We start from the raw sequence: 20,919 nt of genomic DNA, 5'->3' as shown, positions 1-20,919 counted from the left end.
TCCTTTCAAAAGCAGTCTATTACAATGTAAGTGACAGAATGTGAATGTGGCTTACATCGTACCTCACTGATAGTAAGCAGAGGGTATCACTGAATCATGGAGATGGCGCAAGAGCTTCACCTGACTGGGGAACACTAAGCACAGGAGTAATGCAAGATTCTGTTCCAGGCTCCCTACTCTTTCTTATTTTCATTATTGATCTCCCACTTTGCACAAAAGCTACTAGCAAATTTACTCTCCTTGTGGATGATACATCTCTTTGAGTTGAAACAAACACCTGAAAATGACATTGCAGTGTGTGTCAACTTTGTGTTCCATGATATCCATAAGTCGTTCAGCTGCAATGACCAGACTTTAAATTTAAAAAAAATAGGACTAAATAAAACTCCAAGTTAACAGTGTTAAACGAAAGGAGAAATACCGTCGGTACTCACTCCTCTGTTCTAAAGATTATGACTCTAAATGTGCAGTGCCTCAAGAACAAATACTGTGAACTTGAAATAGCAGTAAGTAACACCCAACCTGATGTCTTGCGTCCTACTGAACATTGGTGTAAGGACCATGAAATTAGTAGTATTCATATTAATCCATTTAAACTGGCAAATTATTATAGTAGGAAAATTGCAAAAGATGGTGGAGTCGGTAATTACCTTAGACAAGAGTTAGAATTTAAAAAGAGATGTGAAGCAGAGAACTCAAGAATTGAAAAGTTTTTTGAAGCAGGTGCTGTCCAGCTATATGGCCTGATGAAAAAAGTTATAGTCATAGCAGTGTATAGGTCACCATATGGAAACATAGAAGTATTTTTTGATAAATTAGAATTGTTGCTAAATACTTTTTACAAAAAAGAAACTGTGATTATTCTTTGTGGTGATTTCAATACTAATCTTCTAGTTGAAAGTCTACAAAAAAGGCAATTTTTGGACATATTAAAGAGTTTCAAAATGTCACCATACATAAACAATTCAACTAGAATAACAAACACCTCCAATAGCCTCATAGATAACATTTTCTCAAATATGTCAGCAACTGAATTAAGCAAGATTCTTCCGCAAGTTCTTTGGCAAGAAACTTGCGTCAATAACTTGCTGATACTGTTTACATATGCTTTCGGTACCACTACGAGTGTCAGCCAAAGTGTAAAATGACAAGTAGGCGGGTGAGATATGCTGCAGCTCTTGTAATTGTAATGCAAAACGTGAAAAAGAAAAAGAGAAGTATTTGGGTTAGAGAGTAGATAATGAGAAGATCGCAAAATGGTGCCTGTAATAACCTTTTGCAAGAACTGAGTATCGAGAACATGGATACTTTTGCAGAATGTCCTCAAATGATCTGGAGTATTTGTTGGTGTTAATAGTGCCCGTCATATCAAACTTCGGTAATGCTATTTCAGCAAAGGAACGTTTGCTACTCACTCTATGACTTATAGCCACCGGTGAGCTACGAATAAAATAGGCATTTCATTTATTTATGTGAAACACACAACCAAAAAAAGTTTGAATTTTGAAATCTTTTCTTTGTAGGAGACTCATACAAGTCCCTAATGTACTTGTTTCATACTCCCGTCAGCACGATTTTTCTGATCGTACCCGATGTATGTAGAGCCATTTTTAACGTTTTGAAAAGGGAAAATTATTTGAAGGTATGTGAAAACACAACAATGAAATTAAATTTTTATTGAAACAAACTGAATTTTACAGAATGATATGCTTATAAAATTGTTTTTTTTTCCTAATGCTCATAAAATGGAAAGTGACAAGCTAAGTAAATAGAACATATAATGATTACACATCATCTTTTTCTAGACTCCTAAAACAACAAGCGAGTGGATGCAGGTGGCAAAGGGGTTGTGTCTTCAAGTTATGCTACTTTCTAAGTACTTCTTTTATAGATGTGTCGAATATCGACGAGATTTCATTTAATGCGCTCATCTTCTTCACTCTATCCTTAAAGTTTCGGTTATGCACGTTCTGTATTTCGGGGTAGCTCTCCACGGCGTCAGTAAAATGTTCTGCATCCTGCTTCATCCATTCCCGTTTCTCCTCCATTTCTGAAATTTGTTTGCATATAATACGTAAGATGGTTGCATAAAATTAAGTCACCACAGTAAGTAAAATGTTAAATATGAGTGTTATGCAGACGACATACATACTCTAACTTGCGCTTCCTACTTGCAGGAAATAGAAATAAATCCTAAAAGCTGCAAGTTACTTGCAGATACTTCTTGCGTGGCGTTCACACTGAAAGTGGAAAACGTACAGCAAGTCACCTCTGCAATAAATTGCTACGGTCGCAAGTCGACTTGGCGATATGTTTACACTCGCAAATCGCGCGGCGAGTTCCTCCGCGCAAGTAAATTGCTGCAATAACTTGCTAGTGTAAACCGAGCATAATTCTTGAGCTGCTGTGTAAACACAGCTGCAAGCGGCTAGCAATAACTTGCAGCAATAACTTCTGCAAGCGACTTGCTAGTCTAAACCCACCTTTACGGATTTCTGGACAGCCCTACAGGATTCGTGGTGTCAGTTCCCTTTTTCAAAGACACTAGGCCAACGATATTTCGTATCTGTTGCTGAGATCTTGGATATGTTGATTGAACCGCACTGGCGTCTGGCTCAATGGCGGCAGAACATGATTCGAATAGCAGGTAGGGTAAATCTGAAGGAAAAAAGATTATCTATTGACATACAAATTACAGGAGCGAAAGTGTTTCATTAATTCGTGTTATGTGTACGTTTTTCAGGCTTGGGAGGTGCGAAGTTTGTGACTCCCAGGATGCCAAATATACGTGCCCGGCCTGTGAAGTTAAGACTTGTTGTTTGAAATGTGTCAATATACATAAGAAGGAATTGAATTGTAATGGAGTAAGAAACAGAGTTGATTATAAACCACTTTCAAAATTCAACAACATGGATCTTCAAAGCGGTAAGAGGGAGCAACCATTACTGTATATTTTGTACGCATGTTACCAAAATACTGACTAAGGATATTTTCAAGAAAATTTGTCGGAATAAGCAAGATTTACGGTGTCAATATGCTCGCCAGCATATACATATAATTTGACGCAAAGGAATTAAAAATTATATTTCTATCAATTATCACTGTGCCATAACTGACAGAAATGTCACTGGGAAAATGATGCATACTTTTCATGGGATTTAATTTAATGCTGATCAATAGGTTTAACTATGGTAGTGGACGTCTCTGAAATTTTGTCAGCTGTGAGAGTAGTGTTAGGTTGAATGATGATTTGGTTGTGAGTTAGTGAAGCCAGTGAATTTGGAAGTCAAGTAACAGACTGGCCTGTAGTGTAATCTGATGTTACTGTTCACACAATATTTAACATACTTCTCATTTTAAAAACTGAAAGACAACTTGAGAATACATCTATTGGTTCATAGACAAGTATTTTGATGCACGTTAGGAATATACATTGTGAATAAACAATGGAGAATACAAGGGCCAGTGTGTGCATCCACTATCTGATTTGTACATGTGCACCCTGTATTCAACAGTGCTATAAAAGCTGTTGGTTGCCACACTATTTTTTAGTTCTTCTGCAAACCTGCGTGCTTATGAAATTCGCTTTGCGTAGAGACAAAGCACTGAATAAATTTTTAAGTTGATACATGTGCCATATGGCACACTTCTTTATATGTGGCCATTCTGTGCATTTACCTATGAATTTATTTCTTACTTAAGTTACCTCAGAATTGAATGTCGGTTAGCGTACTTAACATGTGACATTTACTTAACCTTTTGTTTAGTATTTTTATATTGCTTTTATGCTTCTGGTCCATACTCCCTTGTTTTTTTGTCATCCACTACCAATCAATCATCACTGAATCATTTTCCTCCAAGTGTTACTACATTTTTGCTGCAGATTTTTCATTTAATCCTTAAATGAAAAGAAAGTGCTATTGTCTACAAAAAGCACTGCATTTTTTGCTGATAACTGTGGTGGAAAATCATTAATCAGAAATGGGCAATATTCAAATATCCATCCAGATAATTTTTCAAATAAATAGATGATTCACCTCCATCGAAACTCCGCAAGCTACCTGCCAGTGCGTGGCGGAGGGTATGATACTGAGCCCTTCTTCCCTGTTCCACTTGTATGTGATGTGTTGGAAGAAAGATTGTCAGGGAAACTCTCGTTGTTGTTTCGTGAAACGTGTTAGAGGAAATATGTTGTCTGACTCTTCCCTGAAATTACTCTCTCGATATTCCAACTGTGAACTTCTCTGTGATTCGCATTGTCTATCTTGTATTGTCTGGCCCTAGAATTCGTTGAGCATATCTGTAAATCTGTTGCACTGACTAAACAGTTCTTTGATAAAACATGTCGCTCGTTGTGGGCCTTCTCTCTCTCTTCTGGTCCTTTCTGATACCAATCCCAGATTGATGAACAGTATTCAAGAATTGGTGAGACAAGTATCTTGTAAGCCACTTCTTAAATTGTCAATATTGCATTTCCTTAAGATTCTACGTGTAAATCTGTCTGGCACCTGTGTTTCCTACTATTTGTTTTATGTTGTCATGTCAGTTAAGATTGCGCCTCTAGATATTTTATAGTGTTTACTCTTTCCAGCAATTGGTCATCAATAGTGTAGTTATAGAGTACTGGATTTATTTTCCTATGTTTGTGCAATATGTTACATTTATTTACACCCATGGTCAACTACTATTACATGGATCATTTGTCAGTCGTCTGTAGGTCCTTCTGCAAATTATCTTCTGGCATTGCTGCCTTCTTATAGAAAGCAAAGTCGCACAATCTGCGAACAATTTTAAAGGTCTTCTGTTGCATTCTACTGAAACATTTGCGTATTTTGTGAACAATAACGGTCCTGTCACACTTCCTTTCAGTCAATACAAATAATTATTTATTTTTTGTGTCTTAAATAAAAAATAACTTTGAATACCACTGTATTTGGCTCAGTGCAGGTGTGTTTGTCAAATTATTTTGCAGTAGGCCTATGTGACATAGTTTGACATGTTCTACAAACATTGAATGTCAGTGAGAGAAGTTTTGATTGATTGCCGATTTGGCAAGACGTTGAATGTTGTTTGTGTTGATGTTTCACCATGTACATTGAATCAGAAAGCTGTTCTCACTGTATTGTGAGTTTATTTAACTGTGGAAAGTATGACCAATAAGAGTACCTTATAAAAACAAAAGATCTCTGGCAATCACAAAAATGGTAGAAGCGTTGCAGGAAATTATTAATAAGAAGATCAATATAATTTGTTCAACATACAAATGGGATTGCAGTAAAATAAATAAATAAATAATCATAGCTCTGTGATTCTAATGAACTTTCATGAGATTTTCGTGAGCATATTTATCTCTCAATTTCAAACATTTCCTGGACCAGCGTCTTGGTTTCTGTTTCTTCTTTGTACACAGTGCTAATGTCAATGAAGGAAATACTTTGTCTGCAGAAACCAACCTTTATGTTGAACACAGACTATCTTGCTTCACAGTATAACAAATGGGAAATACGGAAGCGTCCGACCCCACCCGTCTGCTTTGACCCATGACGTCACAAATATGGCGGAAACAAAAACCAACACACACACTTTCCACAAGAAGCCTAATGACACTAACGGGACAAGCGCGGGAAATGGGGTGTTTTGGGTGGGGGGGCAAACTAAATATAAACAAATCTAGACGCCTTGCGTAGCTACAACGTGTAAGTGAGGACAGCCATGCATGAATACCCACCCACCTCCCCAGGGGTCGTAACCCCTGCAACCCATAGAAGATAAAGATGCTTCAGTAGCTGATTAGTGTTTTTTGCCTTTTTAAAAAAAATCTCACGGGATAGAACGAACAGATCAGAAAGATAAATATAATAAACTAAAACAGAAATGCGAGGAAACAGATAATTAAAATAACTAATAAGTGTTTTTAAATTTTAAAAAAAAATCTCACGAGATTGAACGAACAGACCAGAAAAGTAAATAAAATAAGATAAAACAGAACTGGAGACAGCCACACTCAAACCAAACTCCGCGCCGTCTTGATGTCACACACAACACCCTTACGTCACGGGTCAAAGCCGACGCGTGGGATCGGACGCTTCTGTCGACCCAACAAATGTAATATAAATATGCTTTGTATGCTATGTAAGTAGCAAAGGATGAAAATGCAAGGAACAGACACTCTCAAATCTGCAGTACCATCCTTCATTGTACCAAGATAGGTAACACCATCGAATATTTGTGTGTTGTGTATATAATAACGCAGTACATTTGTATTTGGTGTGCTACAAAAAGAGTCAACAAAGTAAAAATGCAAGTGATCGCTAATGACTAACATTAACAGGCTTTAAATATAAAATATCCTAAAACATTTGTGGAGTGCTGGTGGATATCCAGAGTCATCCAAAAATGCATTAAGACAAACTCTGAGTAAGCTTTCCATTAGAAGATGAAATACTTCTTCGAGCTGATTGGGATTGAACAATCTTAGGAGAGAGACTGGGTTCAAGTACTTAAGAGTTCATAATATTGGAGCAAAAACTGGCAACTTTTTTATTGAGGAAGTGTCAAGAATATTGGAAGACTTTTTTCACCTGCAACTGTTGAAGCAGTTTCTTACTTATGATTTAAAGACAAATAGTTAGCCTGTATTGCTCTCTATGGCCGAGGGAAGCATACAACAAATTATGTACGTATAACACCCAAGAAATAACAAAGAATAATGTGGAGTTCCAACAAAAAGTTATTTGTCAAAAACTTGAGCAGAATTGATTATTTCTCAATTTTTGAAGATCATTATTTTCAAGGTTTGTTATCTTGAAGTGAAGAGTATTTCAGGGGATTTGCACACTGTGGTCCTCATGCATGCGTAAGACATATTTTCTTTATTGTACCACAATGACAACTCTTCAGAAATCAGTTAAATTTTAGGATGAGATATTTGAAAGAAAGTGTTGTTCTGTAAACTAATTTGAAAGCAGCAAAAAGTAGCCCTAGATTTGTTTAATAAATTACAAAGAATTAGGGATTTCAAGTTTATCTGTTATTTGTGATGCTCATTATTCACAGATGTTGAATAAATATTTTTGTTTGTCTGATTGAATAATGTTTTGAATAAATATTTGTACAAGTAGTTTTATTTTTATTCGCCATTCAAATAAATTTTGCCAACTTTGTTTATAACTACTAAGAGCAGTAAAGGGCCTAATATCTAACATAGGTAGTCATGCAATCAATTTTTCTTTATGCTGGAACAAAAGTTCCGTGATCAATACAGACTTCTAGCGTCCAATACCTGTGCATCAGGTAGGAATTTAACCAGTCATAGGCCGTTTGCTATTCATTCATCATGCTGTGTAGATCCAATCAAGAAAAAGAATCTGTAGGAGTGTGGAACGAATCAAGGTGCACATTAGACAAGAAAATCATAGAAAAAATCTGCATACCTTATTGCCAATAGCTGTGTAATGCTGTTCACGCGTATATCATCTCGATTTAATCAGGTAAATTGCAAAGAAAGATACTGCTTTTAAAAAATCTGCTGCCTCCTCAGGTATACTATAAGGCTGCTCTTGTCGGCTTTTAAAAGCTTATTATTTACTTGATTGCAAAGGTATTTTTCTAATAAATTACATCTGTCAAGACAGACCTATTTACAACTACTCATACAGCTTTACAACAAACAGTACTACTTTCTATGTAACTTATAGAACCCAGATATTCAGATAATTTGTAGAAACAGTGGTTGACGAAGTATGTTTTTAATTTGTACTTGAGGACAATATTATGGAAATGGAAGAGGATGTAGATGAAGATGAAATGGGAGATATGATACTGCGTGAAGAGTTTGACAGAGCACTGAAAGACCTGAGTCGAAACAAGGCCCCCGGAGTAGACAATATTCCATTGGAACTACTGACGGCAGTGGGAGAGCCAGTCCTGACAAAACTCTACCATCTGGTGAGCAAGATGTATGAAACAGGCGAAATACCCTCAGACTTCAAGAAGAATATAATAATTCCAATCCCAAAGAAAGCAGGTGTTGACAGATGTGAAAATTACCAAACTATCAGCTTAATAAGTCACAGCTGCAAAATACTAACACGAATTCTTTACAGACGAATGGAAAAACTAGTAGAAGCCAACCTCGGGGAAGATCAGTTTGGATTCCGTAGAAACACTGGAACACGTGAGGCAATACTGACCTTACGACTTATCTTAGAAGAAAGATTAAGGAAAGGCAAACCTACGTTTCTAGCATTTGTAGACTTAGAGAAAGCTTTTGACAATGTTGACTGGAATACTCTCTTTCAAATTCTAAAGGTGGCAGGGGTAAAATACAGGGAGCGAAAGGCTATTTACAATTTGTACAGAAACCAGATGGCAGTTATAAGAGTCGAGGGACATGAAAGGGAAGCAGTGGTTGGGAAAGGAGTGAGACAGGGTTGTAGCCTCTCCCCGATGTTGTTCAATCTGTATATTGAGCAAGCAGTAAAGGAAACAAAAGAAAAATTCGGAGTAGGTATTAAAATTCATGGAGAAGAAATAAAAACTTTGAGGTTCGCCGATGACATTGTAATTCTGTCAGAGACAGCAAAGGACTTGGAAGAGCAGTTGAATGGAATGGACAGTGTCTTGAAAGGAGGATATAAGATGAACATCAACAAAAGCAAAACAAGGATAATGGGTGATGCTGAGGGAATTAGATTAGGAAATGAGGCACTTAAAGTAGTAAAGGAGTTTTGCTATTTGGGGAGCAAAATAACTGATGATGGTCGAAGTAGAGAGGATATAAAATGTAGGCTGGCAATGGCAAGGAAATCGTTTCTGAAGAAGAGAAATTTGTTAACATCCAGTATTGATTTAAGTGTCAGGAAGTCATTTCTGAAAGTATTCGTATGGAGTGTAGCCATGTATGGAAGTGAAACATGGATGATAAATAGTTTGGACAAGAAGAGAATAGAAGCTTTCGAAATGTGGTGCTACAGAAGAATGCTGAAGATTAGATGGGTAGATCACATAACTAATGAGGAAGTATTGAATAGGATTGGGGAGAAGAGAAGTTTGTGGCACAACTTGACCAGAAGAAGGGATCGGTTGGTAGGACATGTTCTGAGGCATCAAGGGATCACCAATTTAGTATTGGAGGGCAGTGTGGAGGGTAAAAATCGTAGAGGGAGACCAAGAGATGAATACACTAAGCAGATTCAGAAGGATGTAGGTTGCAGTAGGTACTGGGAGATGAAAAAGCTTGCACAGGATAGAGTAGCATGGAGAGCTGCATCAAACCAGTCTCAGGACTGAAGACCACAACAACAACAACAGTTTGTTGTGTTACTTCCCATCAGATTACTCAACTCTGTTCTAAACCCTAGGGAAGGATGTGAAGTCTACATGCAAATTATTTTTGTGACTGTGAATCACAGTTAATCTGTCAGTGATATTTGTCGGCAACAAAAACTTATGGCACAAATGTAGTGGGAAGTGAGTGTAAGACTTCTGTGATTCTTAAAAAGGTTCCTGCTAGAGAGCAGCTTATCGATGTTAGACATCAGCTTGATGCTGATGATGCTGCTGAATACACACTTTATTTACTTTGCAGTATAATATAATTCCAGACAGTAGAGTGGAAACAAGCAAATGAAGCTAAGGCTCTTGTCTTTAGGTCAACATAGTGAGAGGAGATTTTAAGGGCTTAACTTGCTGAACTGAGTTTTGTAATTAGTTTTACTATATGTTGATTCCATTTTTAACTTTTTATGCTCCTAGTCCCTGAGGGATTTTACATACTGCACTTCATTCAGTGTATGACTATTATTATCAGTTTCTGGTGATAAAAGGTCATCATTGCTTGTTTGAAATTGCATAATGTGAGAGTGACATTAAGACTTAAACTGCCAGCTGTGAACAACTTGTAGGTATATTCAGCTCTTGTCTGACTGTTGAAGTTGATTTTGGGCTCTTGATTAGCATGCTTGTGTTGAGCAAGTATTGCAATTTTTGAATTGTCCTTTAAAGTCGTTAGATCATTTATGTAGTTTACAAACAAAAGTGCACCCAGTGCTGATCCTTGAGGCACTTTACATGTTATATTCCCCCATTCTGATGTTAGCTTCACACCTGAGGCACTGTCCATCAGTGAGCCCGCTGCTTCCTGTTATGAATGTAAGAGTCCATCCATATAGAAATGATGTCATTAATGTTTTAACACAGGTCTTTTTAAATAGAATTTAGTGATGCTCACAACAATGGGATTGGCAAGGTTACACAATATGCGAACAATATATATATATCTCTCTCTCTCTATCTCCCTCTCCCTTCCTCACCCTCCCTCCCTCCTTTCCCCCTCCTCTACCCCTCTCTGCCAGAACTGTATTTTAAGCTCTGGTAGTGCTTTCTGTGTGGAGCATCTGTTACAAAGGACAGAATGAAAGAAAACTAACAAGTTCTGCTTAGTTAAATGGTTCATTATTCTACCAAAGGCTTTCCAAATCACTTTGGAAAAGGTAGAAAGGAATAATATAGGTCTTTAATTAGAGGTGCTTTGTTAAATTCCCATTTTGCATGAGGGTGGTGCTACGACATGTTTAAGTCTGTCAGAAAAAGTGCATCAAATTGTTGATTACAAGGATCCAGTGTGTCTCACATCAGAACAGTAACAACGAACTAGCAAACAAAAAATAGATAATAGTAACTTTAAAGAAACATAGTTACTTGTTTATAAGAGATGTCGGAAGTGGTGGCCTTGGCATCCAGGCATTGCTGACTTTGTGTGATGATGATACCAGGAATACACTGTAGTTCTTAAGGCATGATGTTAGTTTCTCTAATAACGCAAGGATTGTCAATGTGCACTTTGCTTTTTAGTGTGTCCTAAAAAAAAAAAAAATCACACAATGCTAAGTTCAAGGATGTTAGGGGTCAGAGGTCTCTACTGTAGTCTGTCTTCAGAGAACACGGTGATGGGGGCTATACCTTGGTTGGATGTCTGAGGAGTTGCTCCTTCTTCTTGGAATACTGTGTACAGCTTCTTTCCATCTGTTAATTGTGCATAGAAAGTCTCAAGAGATCTCTCTATATTTGGCACTCTTTAAGTTATAATTAAAAAATAAGGGGCCTATAATGCGCATATCAGAAAATGCACACCAAACACTTATCTTCTCTGAGTGGAGAAGAGTCGTAATACCAAATATGTGGGTTGCCCAATGACCAGTATCTGCAATTCTGGGAGTTTACAAAACCTGATTATCGAAACCAGGCCTCATATGAGTGAGAGGTCCAAGTAACCATTAGCAGTCCATGTTACCAGCTAGTTGCGAGAATAACCTCTTTCTTTCTTTTCATGATCCTCAAATTTCAACTCACGCATCACACTTACTCGATAGGCTTTTAATTGCAAATTTTATGTAACACTCCACAATATCAGTTCGCTCTTCTAATGCAAACTGCCCCATTTCTGTAACAACTCAACAATACAAGCTTCTCATAACAACTGATGCACGAACACACAACTACTCACTTTCCAATAAAATGTAGAGTAGCCAACTTTTGAGACAGTGTTGCCACTTCAGAAGCAATTTGACAAGAGATGATTAACTGGTATGTGAGGCATCCCATTTTATATGGGACACCTTCTAGCTGAAATAATCAAATCAACACAAGATTTTAATAGTCTGCCAGAAACACAGTCTAGCCAGCAGAATTACTATTTTTTAGTGTGCTAATGAATTCTGTAGTCTGATTAGGGGTTGTATTTTTGAAACCAATGTCTGTTGATGGTGCATGCAGTATCTGCACAAGTAAACATTTTGCATGTCTACAGGGTGATCAAAGCAAAACTTTCACTACTCGAGGGACCACAACAAAAAATGAGTGAGCGTAGGATTATGAAACTTCGTGGAAACATTTATAATGCCTTGTAGAAGAGAAGTAATAAATAAATTATTGAAAGAAACATATTTTAATTTCCATATGAGTAACATTTGTTAATTGTGTACCATGCTTATGGTGTAGTGTACAAACATCACCGTCTGCATTCATGAGTGATGTGAAGTTTGTACAGTTACCTTTTCATAATTGTTTGCAGCCTGTTCTGAATGGTGTATCATGGAATGTTCAGCTGTCATGACACAGCTCATGCACGACTTGAATATTGCACATAACATCCACCATTCTCAGCCACGGCAACAGTAACTTCTTCAACAATTTGTGACACAGTTGGCCATCGTCCTCTCCCAAGATCAATTCCCAAATCAGCAGTTAATTTGAACTTCTGAGTCATGTTCTTCAACGACAATGTGGAAAGAGGACCACTCAGTTTCCCTTTACTGTGTCACTACTTGTGAATAGTAGCAGCACTATTGCTGTTGTTTTGATGAAACAGCTTTAATAGTAAATCCCTGCTCATGTTGCCCAGACTCGCATTGAATGTCTGCAGTTGTAATATGCACTGACACTGATGTTTCTGTTGCAAACATGTCATAACATTATTGGCGCCTAACAGCAAGTCAGAACACTAACACTACTAACAACGCAAATCCTACAGCACACAGACTGAATGTCATTTCTATAAAGTTGAGTGCCCATACAGTAAATAGTTTTTGATCTACACTGGGTCAAGTAGCGAAAGTTTAATTATAACCACACTGTATGTGGTCATTTTATTCCTGGTTGCAGCGTTTACTGCCACTGGGAAAGCAATTGTGTAACTATATGACCTATTAACAGTATAACTTATTGAGTAACAGATCATGACAGCTGACATCAGCATTTGAATGGTGTAGAAACAGTCCACCATTTTGTTCATCATTACCCACAGTTTCAGAAAGTCACATATTGCAGCTGCAGTGGACCTTTTTTCCTCTAAAGTCATTATGCGCGTTGGACAGTAATTTATTCACGAAGTCTGATAGTCTTTAAGTTTTCCTGAGAGTTCAGATAATACAGACACTGGTCTGTAATTTGTTGTATCATACTTGTCATCCTTTTTTTTTTTTTTTTTTTTTTTTTGGAAGGGAAAAAAAACTTTTCATGCAGATTATTTGAGATCTGCAGGGAATATTTGTATGTAAAATGGTATATTAATAATATGTGCAAGGAGTGAAACTGTTTGCTGTTTTAAGTCTATGTTTGATTGCTTTGTCTAGTGTACCATCAATTCGTATGCCCTTTTGTTTTTAATTTGCAGACAACATCTTTTACTTCTGTTTGTGTTATAGGATGCAGAAATACAAATATTCCTTTCCTTCGTGTAAACTTTTGTGTTAGTATTTGAAATCCTGTAGATTTATAATCAAGTTTTGGCTACATTCATATAGTGTTCATTAAATGTTGTAGAAATCTACACTGTATCCTTAGTACTTCTCCCTGCAATCTGTAGGGTATTTCATTGTTTTTTACATTGCCCTCGCATATCTTTATTACTTTCCAAATTCATCAATACCTCTTTTAATATCCTAACGGCTATGGATGACAATTTAAGTGCAAAGTAAATATACTAACTTGCGCTTCTTTTACGAGATGACTTATTTGACATGCTCAACTGACTTTCCTTGCTAGTTACCCTGCTGCTGCAAACTCTCTTTCACTTTCTTCTCCAAAGTATGTTGCTAGGTACAGGAATTTCTTAAGACACTCTCTACTTATACAAATAAGTAGACATACCAATTTCATTTGCTTCAGCTAACGATGTAATTTGAACTTCAGGTGTATTACAAATCCCAATCTTCATATAAATATATACTGCTTCGTAACCCTCTTGTGTCTCCAAACATTAGAAACAAACTAATTTACATATAAACACCATGTCCATTCTCAATATGAACCATAATACACATCTTCCCATCAACAAGGCTAAGACAAATGTTTTTCTCAAGAGTACCTTCTCAACTGTTCTCGTTATAATAACATTGGTCAGTGACACAATTAGCACAGAGTAACATAGAAGTCCCATGGTTCTTCCATACACTTTCACTAAAACTTCCATGGATCGTCAGACAAGTACTTGTCGTTGCCATTCGACCGCCGCATCTACAGTCTTCTCGTGACTGAATTTCAAACCTGCACACACAAACATGTGACACGCAGTATGTAGGATTCTCTCATCCCACACTCACTTTTAAAATAGCGTATGTTGGAGATGGTAGAAGGCTGAGTGGTTCTAGATTGTACTCAGAAATTCTCGAAACAATACAATATGCGTATCATTGTTTAACCTTTTGCTGCTCTACTTGTTTTTGTGTTTAGCATATGATTTTAGTTGAACACTTTCCCTTGCTAATGAACGGGACGATTTTCTTATTGTGCATTGTTTGAATACCCTAAGTGGTAAGACATTGTCATAAAAATTGTGATTACAGAGGAATGGTTGAAACTTGAAGGGTGTTCAATAGAAAAGGTATGAAATATAAGGGGGTTGTTTGTGTTGTTGCCCTGGATGATGATTAGGCGAGATATTTGTCAGGAATTGTAAGCGGTTGGTCCTTGAGGTATGGAAATACACAAATACAAGAAGTAAGTAAGTTTAAACAGTTTTATTAACAAAGGCTGATTATAAAACATACATGCTACGCGCACCCATCATTACTGTGTCTGACATCCTAATTACGGTCGTATCGAAGGGCTCCATGGTGAGCTAAAAAGAGAGACATCTCCACACCCGAGGCCACACTAGTTACTATTGCGCGCTGCGGACGGCGGCCAGTCGCTTACTGCTGCGGCGCACTGCGGCTGGACACACGTGTACTGACCAAGCAAATTGTCAGCATTCCAGACAGGTCGGCTGGCGAGTGTGTGTTACATACCGTACGGCTGTGCGCAATCCGTAGGCCCTTACATCACTCTCCCCAGAGAAAAAGACCAACCACAGATGGCTCAAAATGACCTCCTGGGTGTTATGAATCTGTTTCACCATTTGTGGCATCAGAAGGCATTGCAACATGTATTTCATTTGCAGACACAGTAACGTTTAGTACAGAGAAGCATGTCTTCAGGATGACAATTTCATACATGACAAATGCTGTTGACAAAAGACAAATTAATAAAAGAAATAAAAACACGATACTGACAATCAAGTATGCATTAACGTTACTGTACGAATCGAAGGACTTAATTCTATTTGTTGCTTCAATTAAATTTAACTCGTTATTGGAAGAAATTAAATTTTCATGTGTGTCCTTAATTAAATTATTGTCTCCAGAAAAACTTGATAAGGAATGCTTTCCATATGTTAATGTGTATGAATCATTGTAATGAACAGATGACACTCTCGTTAATGGCAAATGTCTAGTTGCATGAAATTTAGTTGGCAATACACTAGGCATATCAAATAGTTCACATGAAGCCGGCCGGAGTGGCCGAGCGGTTCTAGGCGCTACAGTCTGGAACCGTGCAACCGCTACTGTCGCAGGTTCGAATCCTGCCTCGGGCATGGATGTGTGTGATGTCCTTCGGTTAGTTAGGTTTAAGTAGTTCTAAGTTCTAGGGGACTGATGACCTCAGAAGTTAAGTCCCATTGTGCTCAGAGCCATTTGAACCAGTTCACATGATAAATCACAATGTGTGGCATTCAAGATTAATCCACTATTATTCAATTTGAGTGGAAAGGGTAGCTAAGGTGTATCATAATTTTTACATGTAAATGTGACATCAAGGGTGGAGTTAAATGAGAAAATTATACCTTCAGAACATCGTTTAAGAAATGGATGATAAAGATGTGTTAAATGAGAAAATTATACCTTCAGAACATCGTTTAAGAAATGGATGATAAAGATGTGTTAAAATTCTAGGGCAATCATCTCTTAGGGGATGATTCATAAACAATTCTTTCTCACAACTGTACACTCTACTATCTATGAATACTGCCGATCCAGGACAAATTAACTTAAGACTATGTGTACACAGATGCAAATCGTTTTCATTTAGGGACACAAAATATCTTCGCTCCTTGCTTATCAGTAGATAATCGTTCTGTACATACTTTACATGAATATCTGCCCGTCTCCATTTCACAGGGTAAGTATAAATATTATACATCTCAAAATTATGCTTTGATCTATCAATGGGAATAGAAACAATAACAGTTAATTCAGCTGCAATCATTAAAGAGTGTGTGGTGGTTAACTTGTAGTAAGAATATAAATTGTAAGAGTTAACAGGGTAAATCATAATATATGTTGCACCTAGCTTGCGTTAAATTGACAGTAGGATCTGTAAAATTTGTTCTGGATGTAGTAGTACGCTGCTCAAACAATCATTTGAACTACTTTCTAAGGCTGTTCTTAAGTTAAGGGCATCAATCCCAGCATTTGATAAACTATCAGTAATCCTTAACAAAAGAGTGTTTAAATCTAAGTGTGCACTCACAGCATTTAATCCTTGGAATAGTTCTCGGATATTTGCATTCGTTTAATTACGAGTTATGTGGAAATGTGAGATAAATTGCTTTACATTCTGTTCAATGAAAACTATGTGGCTAGTAATGGTTATTTGCATATTCTTTAATACGATATTTTCATTAGAGAGGTAAGTTGAATCTGTACCGGACCTCTGTTCAAGACCTAATATTTTGCCTTTAACTTCCAGTAGATCTTGACTAGTTAAAGTACCAAATACAGTACGAAGGATACGCCCTCTAAAATCAAGCCAAGCACATTTGCGCCTAATTAAAGTTTTGTGTGGCAGAAGCTTTAAGAAACAGTAAATATCTTGTTCATAATTAGCAAATGTAGACTCTACCTGCATTTTGGCTGTGATCCAGTTATTATATGAAGACGTGCCCATTTCCAAAATTGTGTCATTACCCCTAGCAGAATGAATTAGATCAATTTGCTTCATTATAGAATTGAACTGTTGCTGGATTTCACTCAGATTGTACTTGAGGACAAGTTTTGCATTAGTTGTTGAAACCACAATGTCTGATTGTGGTTCAAACAAAACACCTGTACACTGTGGTACTATTACTACAGCATTAGTAGAATACGCTATCATAGCAAACACTAGAATAAAAATGAACATGGTTAATTAGTTCTAAATACTAGAGTAAACAATGAACACAAAATAAATGAGTTTGTTGTGGTAACCTGTGGAATAAAAGGTTTAGTTTCACTTGTGCACTCGTGCAATAGCTTCAACACTAAATTTTCGCAACACATTCACATAAGCACGGCTGGAATAAACACACGCATTGCACTCACACACTACACACATTTACGCAGATTGTAGGGGTGTCTGGAACAGGATTGCTCGGAATGTGGTGATGTCTTGGCCTCGAAGTCTGGACTGCAAGCTTGCGATTCTCGCTTTCTGGGTTTGAGAATAGCAGGTCTGCCTCTTGGTCGGTCCTAGTCGTCTTGCGATACTACAAGAAATCTAGCCAGAAACAGCTGTACACGATTGACATGAACAACAATCTAACGAAAGGGCAGTTGGAGTGTAAGAGTGACTGGCGACAACACCTCCAAGATTGGATATGGTCCCTTCCAAAACTTCTTAAACTTTTTGACTTGACTCTTCTTTAACACCAAGTTGCTCAGATACACAAGATCTCCAACTCGATACTGTGGTGTTGCTGCGTGGCGTTTGTGTTGTCTTGCTTGCTGAAGAAAGGATTGATCATATCGCTGTTTCACTCCCCTCCATGCTTCCTTTAGCTTGCATGCTAGATCTCTTACGTGTTCATTGCTGATTCCGGCAGTCAATCGTGCAAAGTCCACTTGTAACAACTTACCAAGTACGGTAAACAGACATCCCAATTGTCGTGTTTGCTGCTCACATAATGGATAACCATTTTAATAATTGTTCTGTGGACTCGCTCTGCTTTTCCATTTCCTTCACGGTGTGCTGGTGTAGTCCTTAACTGAGTTATTTGCATGATCTTACAAGTCTGTTTAAGTAATTCACTCATAAAATTCATTCCTTGATCACTAATTGTACTTAATGGTGATCTGAACTTAAGAATCCATTCTTTTACAAAAGCTTTAGCTATAGTCTCAGCGCTCTGATCAGGTATTGGTATAATGAGAAGGTATCTAGAGAAATGATCCAACATTGTCAATATGTATTTGTTTCCATCTTTAGTCTTAGGCAATGGTCCTACAACATCTAGTCTTACTCGTTCAAATGGTTCACTTGTCTCTGGCAGTTCTTGCAATGGTGCTCTACATTGTTCCGTCTGTTACAGGAATCACATTGTGAAACAAACTCGAAAATGTCAGCTTTGCGTCTTGGCCACCAAAACATTTGAGCTATCTTAATGTTTGTTGTTTTTTACCACAATGTCCTGATAATAAAGAATCGTGTTGTTCTCTCATGATTTGCTCTTTCATGCTTTCGGTTTCCTTTACTAGTGATTTTGTACAATAATCCATCTATTTCAATAAAACATTGGTCATTTTTCCATAATTTGCATTGTGGATATTCTTCCTGAGCTGCCTTTAACTCTTCTTCTCGACTTATTGCAACACAAACATTGACTTTTCGACTCATTGCATCAGCATTCACATATTGTTTACCAGGTCAGTGGATAACCTTAAATTGGCACTCACTCAGTCTTAATGCCCATCTTGTTAATCTGGAACTTGGCTCCTTTAAGCTCAATTACCATTTAAGTGGGGCATGATCTGTAATAAATGTAAATTCTCTTCCTGTTAAGAAAGATCTCTTGTGTGTTATACCAAATACCAAAGCACAAAGCTCCTTCTCAGTGGTAGTATAATTACATTCTGCTTTGTTTAATTGTCCGGAAGCAAATGAGATTGGATGTTCATGACCATCAACTTCTTGAGACAAGATTGCACCTATGGCAAAATTGGATGCATCTGTTGAAAGAATAAAAGGTTTACTGAAATCCTGATAGGCTAACACTGCGGCTGTGGTTAGAGCAGTTTTAAGTTCTTCCATTGCCTTTTTGCATCCTGTTGACCAATTAAATGTGGCTCCTTTCTTCAGTAGCTGTGTCATTGGACTTGCTATATTTGCATAACCGGCTATAAATCATCTGGAGAAATTTGACAATCCCAAGAATGATTGTAGTTCTTTCAAATTCTGTTGTCTAGGAAAATTCTTTACATCTTCATTTAATTTTGGATCAGGTTGAACACCTTCACTGGTTATAACATGACCAAGATAGTTAACTTTACTGTATGCAGAATGACATTTATCTATTGATAAAGACAGGTTTGCGCTTCTTATACGCTCAATAACAGCTTGTAGTCTCTCAGTATGCTACTTCATGTTTTAACCAAAAATTACTACATGATCAAGGTAAACAAGTGCTTGTGTTGGGGTGAGACCCCGTAAAACTGAATCCATCAGGCATTGAAATGTAGCTGGAGCATTACAAAGTCCAAATGGCATACGATGATACTTGTATACTCCTGTTGCTGTTACAAATGAAGTTTTTGCTTGATAATCTGGATGCACTGTTAACTGGTGATAACTTCTTGTTGAATCACATACTGAAAAAATTCTACATCTGCCCAAGTAATCCAAGGTTTCCACTAAATTTGGTAAGGGGTAAATGTCGGGTGTGGTCACAGCATTCAAAGATAATCAACACAAAAACGGAACTGTGGTTCTCCAGAAATTGATTTCTTCTTTACAATTACAATAGGTGAGCACCACGGTGGGTCTGAAAGATCTCCTGGTTTTATCATTCCGGCTTCTAATTGTTCTTTAACCATGTCTTGTACCAACTCTCTTTGACTGAATGGTATTCTGTAAGGTTTCTGTGTGATTGGGGCTGCATTCCCTGTATGAATACAATGCTGAACTAAATGAGTGACAGGTAAATTTGCATGTTCTAGGAATAAATCTGCATACTCCAGCAAAACAGGTCCTAAAATCTTCTGTTCATCAGCTGTCAAATGTTTTATCTTCTTCCAAATCTTGCACTTCAGCTCATTATTAACTTTGTCTCCTCATTGTAATTTTGCGGTACTGTTACAAAAATCTGTGTTTATAACTGCAGCATTTGTTACCTCATCTGTAATCTGTACTACGTCACTTTTACTTATGCTTGACACTTCAGGAACTTCTGTTACTCATGGCAAAACAACATCCTAATTGCTCATATTCGTTATTGTAACCAGGACTTTTGCGACATCCTGTCTCACCATTTTAGTGATACCTACACTTCTAGCAACATAACAATGCATTGTATCCAGTAACTCACTTTTCTCGGATCGCTCAATTAATAACAAAGTTCCTTCCTTGCATTAGGGTGACTTAACTTCAACGTAGATTGTCTTTCCTGCTCCCTTGGGAATTTGCTGAGGCTGATCAATTTGAACATCGACTCGGATGGTTTGAACTGATGCATCATTCGGGCAGTCCATTCCCACGACATCAGTATTGCTGCTCCTTTGAGTACAATCTGAAGAACGATTTCCTAGGTTGCAGTTGCTACGGCCTAGTCTGATCTTTCTTTCTGTGACATATATCTCTGCCGTGTTAGTGGACAAGAAATCAAATCCAAGTACACCGTCGTAACGCGTTTCATTATTTGAAACTACTTGCAGCCTTGCTGTGTATTTATCTTTATCTTTACCTTCATCTTGGCCTTGGCCAAGAATTAGTTCTATGTCAACTTCTCCATAGTTATGTAGCTCCCCTCCATTTAACCCTCGCACTAAATATCGGCGGTTTCAATTTATCCCGTTTATCTATGCACACCATATTAATGAGGTCTGTGCTCCTGTGTCAAAAAGTAGTTTGATGTTTCTCTCATGATATACAGCACCTATCACAGTCATTTTCGGTCTGATTTTTGCTGGAACTAACAGGAACCACTGTCTCTGGCAAGGAGCGGACGGAGTGGCGACCCGTACGTCCCCATACTTGTTTAAAGATCTGGCAGATTGTCTAGTGCTCGCATTACCTTTATTCTTGTTGTGACAATCTCTTGAAACATGACCCTGCATCCCGCAATGATAG

The 20,919-nt window shown here is 37.5% G+C and overlaps 1 protein-coding gene across 1 annotated transcript in view; it reads left to right on the top strand.

The window, feature by feature from the left end:
• The first annotated feature begins 2,510 nt into the window (after positions 1-2,510).
• The window catches only part of LOC124622051 (box C/D snoRNA protein 1), a 90,842-nt gene continuing 72,433 nt past the window's right edge, over positions 2,511-20,919 (top strand). Inside the window, exons 1-2 of the mRNA XM_047147613.1 lie at positions 2,511-2,647; positions 2,744-2,925. Of these exons, the coding sequence (XP_047003569.1) occupies positions 2,619-2,647; positions 2,744-2,925 (211 nt within the window). The 5' untranslated portion in view covers positions 2,511-2,618. The remainder of the gene's footprint in view (positions 2,648-2,743; positions 2,926-20,919) is intronic.

Source organism: Schistocerca americana, chromosome 7 (assembly GCF_021461395.2).
Source record: "Schistocerca americana isolate TAMUIC-IGC-003095 chromosome 7, iqSchAmer2.1, whole genome shotgun sequence".
Classification (NCBI taxonomy): Eukaryota; Metazoa; Arthropoda; class Insecta; order Orthoptera; family Acrididae; genus Schistocerca; species Schistocerca americana.
Note: the sequence above shows the minus strand (reverse complement) of the source record. Positions and strands in the feature narration are given on the sequence as shown.